Raw genomic sequence first — 12,585 nt, forward strand, 5'->3', positions numbered from 1 at the left:
GGATTTTAAAGAAAGATATTTTTATGGTAATTGTTGCTCGTCTATTTTACTATATATTTATGTAATAAATATATGATGAAAATAACCCCCTTGGGCACCCCCCTTAGACTTGTGTGCTGTTTCCCTGTATCCTCCCATCTGCTGGCAGAGTACCCGCCCCACAAACTGACCAGATGGAGAGGTGTGCCCCAGCCTTGGCAGTATTTCCACCCTGCCCCCCAAACGAGCACACACCACAGAAGCCAGCTCAGCTGTGAACTATTGGATTTGAGACAGGAATAGAACAAATCGGGGGGCTAGAGCATAAGAGGGGGGAGTGATTTAAATAGGGGAGGACGGGAGGGTCAGTGATGGGGGAGGGAGACAGTTATTTACAAGAAGGCTCGGGGGGCCAGAGGCTCATCTTGGAATATTTTATAACAATATAAATAAGATTCTGGTTTGCTTTTCCTTTTCGTCTCGTAAAGGAGAGAGAAGTGCAGAGTTCGATTCTGTACAAGGGGGCAGCGGCAGAAGGCCGGCCGGGCGGGTCACTGGGCGTCCACCCGGAAGGACAGCAGCTTCTCGGAATGCATGTTGTTCAGGGTCCGCAGGTCCGGCAGCTTGAGCAGCAGCTTGGTGAAGCGGGAAGTCTCCGAGGGCCGGTTCTTCAGCACCAGAGCCCGAAGAGCCCGCAGCAGCGTCTCCTGGAGCTGCTCCACCGAAGCGGAATTCTCCATGCCCGAGCGGTCTGTGGGGAAGACGACAGCAGTGAGGCAGGCTCCCTGAGCTCCTCTGAGGAGGAACCGGAGGAGGCCCACGAGAAGGAGGAGGTCTCCGAGGCAGTCTCCGAGGAGGACGCGGCCGCTGCCGGCGCCGCTGCCGGTGCAGCCTCTCCCTGAAGCCCCTCAGAGGGCCCACGGGGGAAGGAGGAGGAGGGGAGCGCAACTCCTTCTCCCAGGCCTCTGCCCCGAGAGCAGGAGGTGGCTGAAAGCTGGGAGCGTGGGCTCAGCAGGGCTGGTCACCTCCCACCCCACAAGGCCACTCTCCTTCCCTGAACAGGCCAAACGCGCCCAGGCTCCCTTGCTTTTTGCTCTGTAGTTCCCTCTGCCTGGGATGCCCTTCCCCCTCTGCCTGGCAATATCTTACTTGTCCTGTGAGGCCCCACTCAAGTGTCACCTCCTTCCCCAGCTCCCCCAGGCAGAAATAGTTGTCTGTGCTTCCAAAGCCCTTGGTTCATGCTTCTACTGTGACACTTATCTCACTGTTTTATAATTAGTCGGGCATGAGTCTGTCTCCCCAGCTAGACTGTGTCTGAATCATGTCTGTATCCCCAGTGCCCGGTGCGGGGCCTGGCATAGGGTAGGTACTCCATAAAAGGTGTGTTGAATTGAACTGCGTCCGCCTCCTCCCCCGGGGTCAGGCTCAGGCGAGAGCTTGACCTACCCGCAGAGACAAGCACCACCGCGGTGAAGAGGCCCAACTCCTCCTCGGTAAGCGCCAGGGAGCTGAGCTTCTCGCTGAAGTCGAACATGGCACTGAGCAGGTCCCCCATGCCCATGGCTCCGAGTTCCTGCAGGCTGTAGGTGGTGCGGCTCAGGAACATCACTGTCTGGTCCTTCACGTTGAACAGCGATGCGAAGCGCACCATCAACACCTGGGGGGGGATGGGGACAGTCATCCTTGGGTGGGGCGGGGGGCGCACATGCCAAATTGCCCCTAAAGTTTTCCAGGGGGTTTACTGGGGCTGTCTTAGACTTCTCAGGGAAGAGTGGGGGTGGTTTCTGAATGGGCAGTGGGGGGGGAAGATGGAGGGATGGGGAACATCACCCTGGCTTTGGAATCCAGCAGGCCTGGATCTGAGTCTTAGCTTTGGTACTTCCCATGACCTTGGGCAAGGTCACAAGAGTTCACCAAAGTGAATTTGCTCGTGCCTGGAACAGGGGTAGCAATGTGCCCTAAGGTGTTATTTTAAGGTAATGGGATGTGATTAGACCTCAGCTAAGATGACAGGAGACCCAGCCATCCCAAGGCAGGGTGGGGAGGGGTTCTGCCCCCTCCTTCGGCAGAGTCTGCCAGGACCAAGATACTGGGGTTCCAAACCCTTTCAGAGCCCCTGCCTATCCCAGACACCAAGTCTTTCTGCTGGATCCTTCCCAAGGTCAAGAGCAGGGAGCACAAAGGGTCACTCACCTCAAAGGTGCCAGCCTTAAGCAAGGTGACCTGGTCGTGCTGAGACAGATCACGGAAGCCAGGGATGTGCTTGGCAAACTCTACCACCTCCCGCACAGCGGGTGTGAAGCTCATGGAGAAATCCTCCCAGATCTCTTGCACGGTTCTCCCACTGCGTCCGTGTGGGTACATGTTCATGGGACATGCCTGGAGAAGAAAGGGATTTGGGGAGGGGAATATCAACCAGGCTGGCTCACATGGGTTCCCCAAGAAGGGATGGACCCCAGCTTCTGCCTGGGTTAGGGGCTGTGGCCCTGGAGGATGGGTCTTTTAGGTAAAGTAGCAAGCAGGTGCCAGGTGGAGATCAGGGATTCACAGGCAGAGCCCTTACTATAGGCCTGAGCATCCTCCCCTGGCAAGAGGATATTCCTGCATGAGCGTCCAGGCACACCCAGCTGCCTTCTGCTAAATCCAGTCTCCCAGGCCCCCTGCCCACCTCACCCTCAGTGCCCTCACCAGGAGAACGTTCTTGGAGTTGCCCTGCCGTGGACTGTTGGCAGGTGCTTCGCCTTCTGGGGCTTGGTACACATGGGTGGGGCAGAGACGGTGCCCGTTGCTGTTGGGTTCCTGGCAGCTGTGGTGGGCAGGGCCAGGGGGCCAGGCAGGAGGGTAGGAGGAGGAGGCCTGGCGTAAACCATTCAGGGCCTCATTATGACGCTGGGCAGCCATGACGTTGTTGTCATTGGGGACAGCAGGGCAGCCCTGGCTTTCCCAGCAGTGTGGGGTGGTGGCTGGAGGGCTGCCTGATGCATGGTTGGCATTGAAGTTGCCAGGTGAGGTGCCCAGCTTGTCATGGGCATAGGTGAAGATTTCTCGGTGGGCCCGGGCCACCTGGGATATCACATCCTCCACTGTGGGCTCAGGACTTGGGGAACGGGGAGGCGTCAGCTGTTGTGGGAACTGGGAGAAGCCCACCAAGGGTGAGGGGGCCGGAGCGGGAGGTGGTGAGGGGCCCATGGGGCCTGGGGTCGGATGCTGGACAGGCGAGCTTTCCAGCGGGCACTGGCTGCTCAACTGGTTGTTGGCCAGGTTCATGGCGCTCTGCATCTCGGCCAGCATCCGCTGCTTCTCCCGTTTGGGGATGCGCCCAAAACGCACAGCTGTGACAGGATGAGAGCAGCGTCAGGAAGTTCTCATACACACTCACGTGCTTCCCTTCCTTCCTCCCTCCTCAAAGGGCAAGGCCCTGAAGGCTCGGGGTTCCACATCAAAACCAGAACCAAGGCCGCGCCCATGCAGGGGGCTTTTCCAAGCAGGGATTGCCATCGGAGGCGGCCAGAGGAGCTCATAGGAAAGAAGGGTGTTTATCCAAGAGGATGAAAAATGGGCGGCCCCAAAGCAAAGGAGACTCACAGTATGACATGTCTCGTTGGGACTTTTTAAAGGGAGGGATTAACTCAGAAACTCTGGGTGGAAGGAAGGGGCGGGGGGCGTGGTGGGGAGGCCTGTGGGGCAAGGCCGCTGCTCACCATCTCGAGACATGCCCACGGAGAGACACTTCTTGAAGCGACACTGCTGGCAGCGGTTCCGATTGATGCGGACGATGGAGCAATTTTCATTTTTCAGACACCTTTTGTACTGGATGTTCTGCTGGATGCTCCGACGGAAAAAGCCCTGGAAGGACAGGGGCAGCTAGTGAGCGTCTCCAGCCAGGCCAGGTCCCTGTGCCCGGAGGGAGGAGGTCACGTGCCTCTGCCCTCACCCCCACCCTGTCTCACCTTGCAGCCCTCACAGGCGTGCACGCCGTAGTGGAAGCCCGAGGCGACATCCCCGCACACTTTACACAGCAGCACCATGCCGTTCAGCTCTGCGGGAAGAGAGAGGCAGCGGGTGAGCGGGAGGGCTGAGTGGCCGAGATGGGCTGGACAGCAGTTGGTTCGACTCTAGGAGAAATCCCGGAGGCCGCGGAAGGCCCTGGGAATAACTATGTCATGGGAACGCCAGGTCCCAACCTAGGCCTGGCTGCCTTTCCCCAAATCAGCTGGAAATGTACGCACTGGTGATGTTGCTGGTGCTCTTGCTGGGGGACACTCGGCTGCTATCTTCCAGGGCCACTTGTAGACCCCCTGGGGGGCTCCCATTATAGAAGGAGGAGGAGGAGGAGGATGAGGAAGATGAGGAAGGGGAGCCATCATCACTCAAGCTGGGTGGAATGCTCCCAAAGGATCGAGCCGGGTCCTGGGTGAGGGAGCCTGTAGGTGACGGTGGGAAGTAGGCAGGGCAGCCTTGAGTCAGGGACTGGAAGCTGCCGTTTGAGCTGTCACTGTAGAGAGACTCAGGGCTGGTGCGGCTTGGGGAGGAGCCGCTGGAGCCAATGTAGGTGATGACACCACCTGGCAGGAAAACACAAGGGAAGGGGGTGTCAGCAGCCATATATCTTTGGTCCCAGGGGACCACTCTGCTCATCCCCCAGCTTTCCTCCCGCAAACTCTGCTGGATGCTCAGAAGTTAACCATGTGAAACTCTTAATCTGGGGAGTCCCAGGAAGAGCCCGCAGTGAGCAATTCCCCAACACATACCAGACATGACATGGCCAACCAACACCCCAAGACCCTTTGCAGGGTACATTCAGCTTCTGCCTTGGGTATGAGGTGCCTCTCTAGAGGCAGGACCTCTGCAGGCGTCTCACCTATGCACCATCCCTGCCCTGGATGCCTTCCTTGGGAATATCGAGTGCAGCCAATGACTTAGTTGTCAGTGGCAGACCTGGGGATGGGATGAGCCATTGAGACCCATCCAGAATGCCCAGTTTCCCCTCCCCCCCAAAAAAAAACTAGCTGCCAATGTTAACAACAAGAACATTCCAGGGATGAGACTATGGAGGGCCAACTAGCCAACACTGAGGAGAGTAGAGGTCTTACAAGAGTAAGCCAGTCACATTCCCCCAAAACTGGAAGACATATTCTCCAAAGATACTGAAGGTACTGAACCTGCCCAGGCTGGTTCCCCTGGCCTCCAAGAGCAAGAGTCAGAGCGGATTCTCCCTCCAATCCAGGAAAGACTTAGCAGAGCACACTGCAGGAGGTGGACATGAAAAACAAATTGTCCAGCCTAGGACTTTGGAAATCCCCTTCTAGATCTCTCAGCCTGGTGACAACGACCTTGGCTCTTTGGCCATTCAGGGACTTCAGCCCTCTGGTTACATTGCCAACCAGGTGGCTGTGTTCCCATGGTATTAGCAGGTGGAAAGGTGACCTGCCTGCCACACCTTTGCCAAGCACCTAGCTTGGCCTGCCACAGGCGGGGTGCGAGAAGGGAGGATCCTAGGACACGTGTGTGAGCCAACACAAGCCATGTCACCGTGTATCCAGAGGCACATGTCTTGCTCACCCACTGACACACACTGAGCTGGGCAGGGCAACCTTAAAATAGCTCAAGGTTGGTCAGGGTGAACCCAGCTCCCAGTAAAATAGTTGCACAACAGATCAGCTCCTACAGTTTCAGGGTTGAGGTAGGGGTGGGGGATGGGATATTATTTGGTGGTAAATGAACTTGACCTAGTTCACCCATCCCCCAAAAGGGAGTAAGACCTTCATCCAAAGATAACCCTAACCTGGAAGTGAGGGGCATGCCCGAAAGAGTCTAGTTCTAGATTTAGATCTGTCACAACCAACTTGATTTGTGACCTAGAGGAAATTAACTCTCCTCTCTGGGTCTCAGTTTTCCTTTCTGTGAAGAAAAAAAAAAAAAAGATGAAAGCTTCAGTTATGATTCTGGCTGTTCTGGGGAAGTCCTTCGTGACAAACTGCTGCTTGCTTGGTGGGGGTGGGGAGTAAAGCAGTGTCTGCTGGACTAAGGAAAGAGATGCTCCAGGAACAGAATTTGGAACGCGGCGAAACTGAATCTAAAGGCAGTAAAGTGAAGTAGGTGCAAACAGAATAAAGAGGAAAGGAACGAGGAGAAGGGTGGCTAGATGTGAGGTACCATTGAGGAGTGTAAACATGAGGCCACGAGAGGTCAGGGATGGCTCCATCTTACTCTGCTTCGGTGATGGGGAGAAGGGGGCCCCAGGCAGGCGGACAGGAAAAGGAGGCAGGCGGGGGCGGTGAGTCAGCCCAGCTTCACCCAGATCTTGGCGGGGCGGGGCGGGAGCCGGGCCCTCAGCCGGCCTCACGTCCCCACTCCACGTGTGCCTCCTGCACGTGGCTCCCCAACGAGGAACCCCGGAACTCGAAGCCCCGCCCTCTCCGCTTCCCGTCAATCGGGAGCAGCAGCCCCGCCCCTGTCCCGCCCCTCCCAGGCCTCCGGGTCCTGGGTTGGGTCCCAAACGCCAGCCGGGCCGGGGCAACTGAGGGGAGGAGAGAAGGGAACACGCGTTGCCGGGGCGACCGGGGGGGGCGGAGCTCATTATGTAACGGGGCCGGAAGGCAACGACCAATGGGGTGGCGGCCACGGCTTCTGCTGAATGAAAACAAACGCAGCACGTGGCCCCGACTCCGCAGCCATGTGAGCCCTCCGGGCCTCCCGGGTGCTGTGGGTGTCCTCCCTGGGGCAGGGCACCACTCTGCTGGTTCCTCAAGTGCCGCTCCCTGCTGTCACTGAGGATTCCCCAGTGAGATCCGACCCATTCCCCCAGCCCCTCCCGCCTGGAGCCCCTATCGCCCCACTGCTTCTCAGGTTCCCTTGAGCTTGCAGGAACTAGGGGAAGAGGAAACGAGGAAGGAGGGGGGTCCTCTTTCCGAGAAGGCCAGGCATGCCACAGCTGCAGGCGAGGGGGGAGGGGGAGAGAGGGGCGTTTGGGGCTCTGCTCCAAAGCTCCCAGGACCTCAAAACTGTGCATCTTATCACATGTACCCGCTCTCCATTACCTCCTGCCCGGGATCCGAGTCCTTCAGGCTAAAGGGAGCTTTGGGACTCTGAGAGGTGGTGGTGGGGCGCCTCCGGGCGCATTCCCAGGACGAACAACTCCCACCGGAAATCCCAGCCTATGGTCCCCATTATGCTAGCAAATTCCCCAAGCCGAGGGAGTCCCCAGTCCCTTACAAAGTTCCTCTTGTTCTAAGGCATATATGGAAGTGAGGAGACAGTGACAAAGGATGATGATAGTAAAGGAATCCCGGTACCTGTGTTATTGTTGGAGTCCAGGGTCGTCATGTCTTCACTGGCAGAGAGAGGTCATTCAAACTGGACCTTGACACAGACCGGAGGTTGCAATTGCCGCTGTCGCCCCCTGGGCAGTGACTGAGGGCGGGGAATGGACCCCGCGGATCGCAAACGCGATGCGAGGCACCCGGCAGCAAGGTCTCGGGGTGGCCGGACTGCAGCCCTGCAGAAGGGTAGGACGCAGAGGCAACGGAGGTCTGCTTTGCATGGGAAGAGCAGAGTGTGGGGGAGGGGGGAAATCAGCCTGCTGTAGTTCTGGCTGGAAGGTAGCAAGGAGGGTCGGGTCTCTGCAGTGCACGGGGTGCCACTGCCTGACGGCTTCACAGCGCTGCAGGGTAGCGAATCTGGAGCTCCCGGTGCAAAAGTCCCAGAGGGAGAGAGGATGCAGTCAGGAAGTAAGTAGGTGATGGGGAGAAACGGGGCACCCAGGCGCAAGGAAGCGAGACGTGTGCCCTGCTACGTTCCCTCGGCAGCAATATTTCACTCTGCCAATCTCAGCCGCCTTTTGCCCCAGCCTTTTTCCCTGGGACAGAGGGCTCTGCGCAGGCGCCAGCAACCCAGGGTTCCCGGGCCGCACGCGGCACTGGAGCAGGTACCATGTGATCCCAGGGAGCGCCTCGTGCCCCAGTGACACACTTTTCCAGCAGCAGGCACGTTGAGCTCCGTGCGCCTGCGTAACGCTAAGCCTCTCGGGATTTGTAGTCCATTGGCAAAGTGCGCGAACTGCGTTTATTTCCCCCTTTCTGCCTTGCAAAAGCCGTTGCTGGGGCCGGGGAGGAGCTAAGAGCCGAACGGGATGGGGTTCACTGAAAAGTCAGGGTGGCGTGTTTGGAAAGCCTGTATGGCAGAGGCATGTGAATTCCTGGGGAGGGACTGGCAAGCTTGGCTGCTCCCTGGGAGATAAAAACTAACAGGCTCTTTCTGCAAACCTTGCAAACGTGAGGGCTTCACGTGATTGCAGGACTGACCTCGCCTTGAGGTTACTGGTGACACAGGGAGAGATGAAAAGTAGGGGACGGAGATATCCCCGGAGTCAGGAACTTAAGCTGAATTTCTGCTGTCCAGCCAAGTCCTGAGACCAAAAGGAAATGTGACCCCTTTTCCCTTCTACTCTCCTTAGGGAGAACACCCCTAGGGAAGGGAGTTGTCGCCATGGGGTTGAGGTTGTCCCTAGGGACTCCCTGTTTGCTTGTATGACACCACCCCACTCATTCGAGGTGACTTTGGGGTGAGTCACTTCCCTTTGTCTGGGAAATAAAAAAGACCAGGGAGGGGAACTTTATGGTGAAAGTGCTCTGAGGTCCTAAAGTAATGGGGTCGAAGGTGAGGCAGGGGTCTGGGGGAGAATGACACCCCATCCCCCCACCACCAGTGCTTGAGTGCAAAATGTAGATCCCACGTAAGGGAACTCTGAAGATCTTAACCCCTGTGCCCTTTCCTCAGTATCCTTTCCCTGGTAAAAAGAAAATGAGGCCTAGAAGAAGTGGGTGGCCCGAGGTCAGACATTCATTCCTAGCTCCCCCTGCCCACCCTAAACAGCAGGGAGATGGGCAGACATGCAAGGCAAACACTGCCCAGGGGTTAGAAACAGCCAGCATCTCCCTTCAGAGCAGCATCTGCCCCACTGGTGAAAATGGGTCTCTCTCGCTCGAGGACTTGGATTGTGGGGAGAGATGGGGGAGAGCCTCTTCTTCAAGCAGCCAAGTAAGCCTGAGTCACCTGCTGCTTCCCTCTCATTCCTCCTTGGTCCCAGAGCTTTTAGGGAGGGTTTTTGTTTTTATTTTTGTTTTTTGTTTTTTGGGTTTTTTTCTGCACAGGAAGCCCTTCCCCACTTGTTCACAGACAGCTCCTGAGGCAGCACTGAGGGATGCCTGGAAACATGACAGTCACCAGAGAGGTAGAAAAAAGGAGGAGTGTGGGCACCAAGGAAGGAGGAACCTGGGTGGTGAGGAAGCGAGAAAACAGAGAGGACCATGAGGTTGACTGAGAGAAGGTGACTGAGTAGCTGGCTTGACCACTGCCCCTCTGATTCCCAGGAGACGTGCTCCCTAAAATGGGCTCCTTAGAATAGTCTGGGCTTCGGCTTTATCCCTCTACACCCAAGGAAAAGTGGAAGAGAGAAGACAGTGGGCTCCCCCCTGGCCTGCCCCTTCCTCTAGCCCAGAGCTGGGAAGCGGTAGCTCCATGAGCGTGGGAGGGACTGGGAGGGGCCAGGACAAACAAGGAAAGAGGCTTTTCAGGAAAACTTGGTTCTGACCTCAGCCTCCTCCCCTCCCCCTCCTGCCGGGCTCTGGAGGGAATGCTGGGAAATGAGCTGTTATGCCCAGTACTTCATGCTCTCTGTTCTCTTCCTGACTCTTCCTCACAGCCGGGGCCAGGGCTCAGGTATCTGCCAGGGCTGGATTCAAAATCAGGGCCCTTGGCGTGACCTCTAGTGCCCCACCAGCCCCAGCACCCATACTAGCACACTCCCCTTCGTTGTCCTGGACCCTCCCTGAGGCCCACAGCTCTGTTCATTGCTTGTGATTCTGTCCACCCCCTGTTCTACTTGTTGCTCTTTTTCCCTATAGGAAAAGGGCCAAGGGTCAAGAATCTCTCCCTGAGTTTGCACCCAGGGAGAGGGAAGAGGAAGCAGAGGGAGGGAGAGCTGAAATTCAGTCAGCCTAACTCTTGGCAAGGAGCTGGGTTGTTTTGCAGTCTGAGTGAGGTATGAAGGCGGAGGCTGGGAGGGAGGAAGCAAAGAAGGGGGGTTACCTCTGCTCCCTCCTTCCCCTGCGGCACTTCTCATAGCCCCCCCCTTTTTTGTCCCTGACAAAGAGGTAACTTTGGGATCTTCCTTCTACAATTGGAGGGAAGGATACAGAAGAATGAAGAGGCAGGACTCTTCCTTGGCTCCAGAAGCTTCTAGTCTCTCCACCCTGTTCCTTCTACTGCCAGCCGCTACTGGCAGAAGGACAGAGACCTATGGGACCCAGAGCCACCAAAGGGAGGAAGAAAAGGCTGAGTAGTCTGGCCTTTGGGGACCTGGACTGGAATCTAGCTTTGGCCTCTCTTTGACCTCAACCTTGACCTTAAGACAACAGGTGCAATTCAACACAGCCTCCCACCTCTCCTGCCAGCTGGACATTCCAGTTCACTTCTACACACATACACACACACACACACACACACACCCCGTTCCTCCTATAGCCAAATTCAGCCCAAGAAGGAACTGGACTCTTAATATAACAGTGCTCAGATTAGAACTGTGTGGAATGCATGCATATCCAAGACCCGGCACAGCAAGGCAGAGCCCTGGCTCCATGTTGCACACACTTCTACTTAGATTCCTCAGAGTCTGGGATTCTGGGGCCTGACTTCACCATTTTGGGGAAGGGTTGGATGGTGTGTGTGTGTGTGTGTGTTTCCAAATATGTCTTTAAGTTCTCCTGGATTTCTTTGGACAGCACAGATAAAGCAGAGGAAGGAAAGGGAGCAAGAGCTCTAAATTCTTGTCAGAGTATGCATATGATCTGTGAGTGAGACACTGCATGTGCGAGTGTGTGTGAATGGTCTGAGTGTGCACAGATGTGTGTATTTGATCCAAGATCCATGCTCCTCGCCAGTGTGTTGTTCTGAGAAACAGGGCAACGCCCTGGGCAAATCCTGGGTGGCCTAAATCTTGGGCTGACTGCTTGACTGACTGACTGACTGACTGACTGACTGACTGACTGACTGACTGACTGTGGGTCCTTGCTGGAAACCAGGTCAAGCTTCCGTAGGTGCCTTCCCTTCCCCCTCCTTTCTCACCAAGCAAACCATCGCCCAGGGATGTAACCTCCCTGCCCAGGTGATGCAAACCTGGGTCAGAAACCCTGGGGATGCCCCAGGATCAGGGAAGCAGCCATGTGCCTGGGAAAGACTCATGCCTTGCCCTCCTAGATTCCTTCGTAGTCTCGAAAGGGCCAGCTGGCTTTCCCTCACCCACCCAGAGCGTTGATGTCTTGGGGAAAATTTCAAGAACATGCCACAGGAGGGCCTGAGTCTGAGCTGATTTGTCCTTTGGGGGAGCTGGAGAAAGAGAGGGTGAAGCACGGTCCACGGCTGAGTTCCGGGGATGTATTTTTGCCTCAGATTCTAGCCTCACCTCACTACTCCTTTCTCCAAGGAAAGAAAATAATAAGCATGTATTAAGTACCAACTGTATGGCCAGGCTCTGGGCTAAGTGGTTTACCTATATTATCTCATTTAATATCCATAACAGCACTACGCTGCAGGTCTCATTCTTCTTTTAGAAATAGGGAACCTGAGGCTTCAAGATGTTCGTTAGCTTGCCGGGGACCCGGCGGAGGCTACCCGATTTGTCTTGAAGCTGTCCTTGAAGTGAAGCACTGAAGATTGAGAAGATGCGCGCAAAAAGCGGGTAGAGTTGATGGAGATTTTTGGGGGGGCTAAAGCTCCCCCAGCTACCTCTTGGAACTACTCCTGCTCCTGTCCCCACAAGCACCTCACCTTCCCAGGCCCATGTTTCCTCTTCCCTTATCCTCTCCCCTCTCCCCGTCCCACATTCTCCTTGTGTGGCTGTGAAAGTAGATGGGGGCAGGAGAGGGTGCAACAAACAGCAAAAGCACATGTCCACGTAGACCCCTCCAGGGGTGAGTCACGGAAGCAGGCATCCGAACCCTCCTCTCTCCCTCTGACTTTGGAATCCATCGCTGGTGACAAGAGAGGGGGCAGGTAGGTCAGGGCCCTTGAAGGCACCGTGGTGCTTCCTTCAGGGGGTGTGTTAAGAACGGATCGGTTCCTGTGACTTCGCATGGTGACAGATGGTAGCTATGCTTACCGTGGTGAACGTTTTGTAATGTATATAAATGTTGAATCACTATGTTGTAAAAAATAATACTAATAAATAAAATTTTTTAATAAAAAAAAAAGAAAAAGAATGGATTCGTTCAATGAGAGTAGGGAAGGCCCCTCAGGTCGTGTACAAAGCCCTAAGGAAACAACATCCCACTTCCCCATGTACCTGCTTGAGCAACGTGCACCTGTAAGTACATAAAGGCCTTCTAAAGCCATCCACCATCCTAGGCCAACGCTTCTTTAGCAGATGCTTTGGGGAACCGGAAGGAGGGTCCCCCTTTCAGAGCCCAGGATCCCACTCACATCACAGGATCCAGGAGGTGTACGGACTGTCCTTGGCAGTTGAAGACTAAGTCTCAGATCACCCTCTTTCTGGCGTGGGGTTCCTCCCCCTGGGTTGGGGGGTGGTGGCATCCAGCACATGCGATGCCA

At 55.9% G+C, this 12,585-nt stretch overlaps 1 protein-coding gene across 1 annotated transcript; it reads right to left on the reverse strand.

The window, feature by feature from the left end:
• Nucleotides 1–241: 241 nt before the first annotated feature.
• On the reverse strand, nt 242–7,926 carry NR1D1 (nuclear receptor subfamily 1 group D member 1). Its single transcript, XM_002924928.4, has 8 exons — nt 7,275–7,926; nt 4,209–4,544; nt 3,930–4,018; nt 3,681–3,825; nt 2,668–3,311; nt 2,173–2,358; nt 1,426–1,636; nt 242–730 (listed from the first exon to the last, which is right to left on the reverse strand). Exons 1-8 carry the CDS (start codon nt 7,303–7,305, stop codon nt 531–533), a joined length of 1,842 nt encoding a protein of 613 aa, XP_002924974.1. The 5' UTR covers nt 7,306–7,926; the 3' UTR covers nt 242–530.
• Between the last annotated feature and the right edge of the window lie 4,659 nt (nt 7,927–12,585).

This window comes from Ailuropoda melanoleuca, chromosome 13 (assembly GCF_002007445.2).
Source record: "Ailuropoda melanoleuca isolate Jingjing chromosome 13, ASM200744v2, whole genome shotgun sequence".
NCBI classification, from domain to species: domain Eukaryota; kingdom Metazoa; phylum Chordata; class Mammalia; order Carnivora; family Ursidae; genus Ailuropoda; species Ailuropoda melanoleuca.

Coding starts and splice junctions, on each gene's coding strand:
- NR1D1 (XM_002924928.4), bottom strand. CDS start 7,305: ATGACGACCCTGGACTCCAACAATAACACAG. Junction 4,545..7,274: donor GGACTCCAACAATAACACAG/GTACCGGGATTC, acceptor TTTTCCTGCCAG/GTGGTGTCATCACCTACATT. Junction 3,312..3,680: donor CGTGGGCATGTCTCGAGATG/GTGAGCAGCGGC, acceptor ATCCTGTCACAG/CTGTGCGTTTTGGGCGCATC.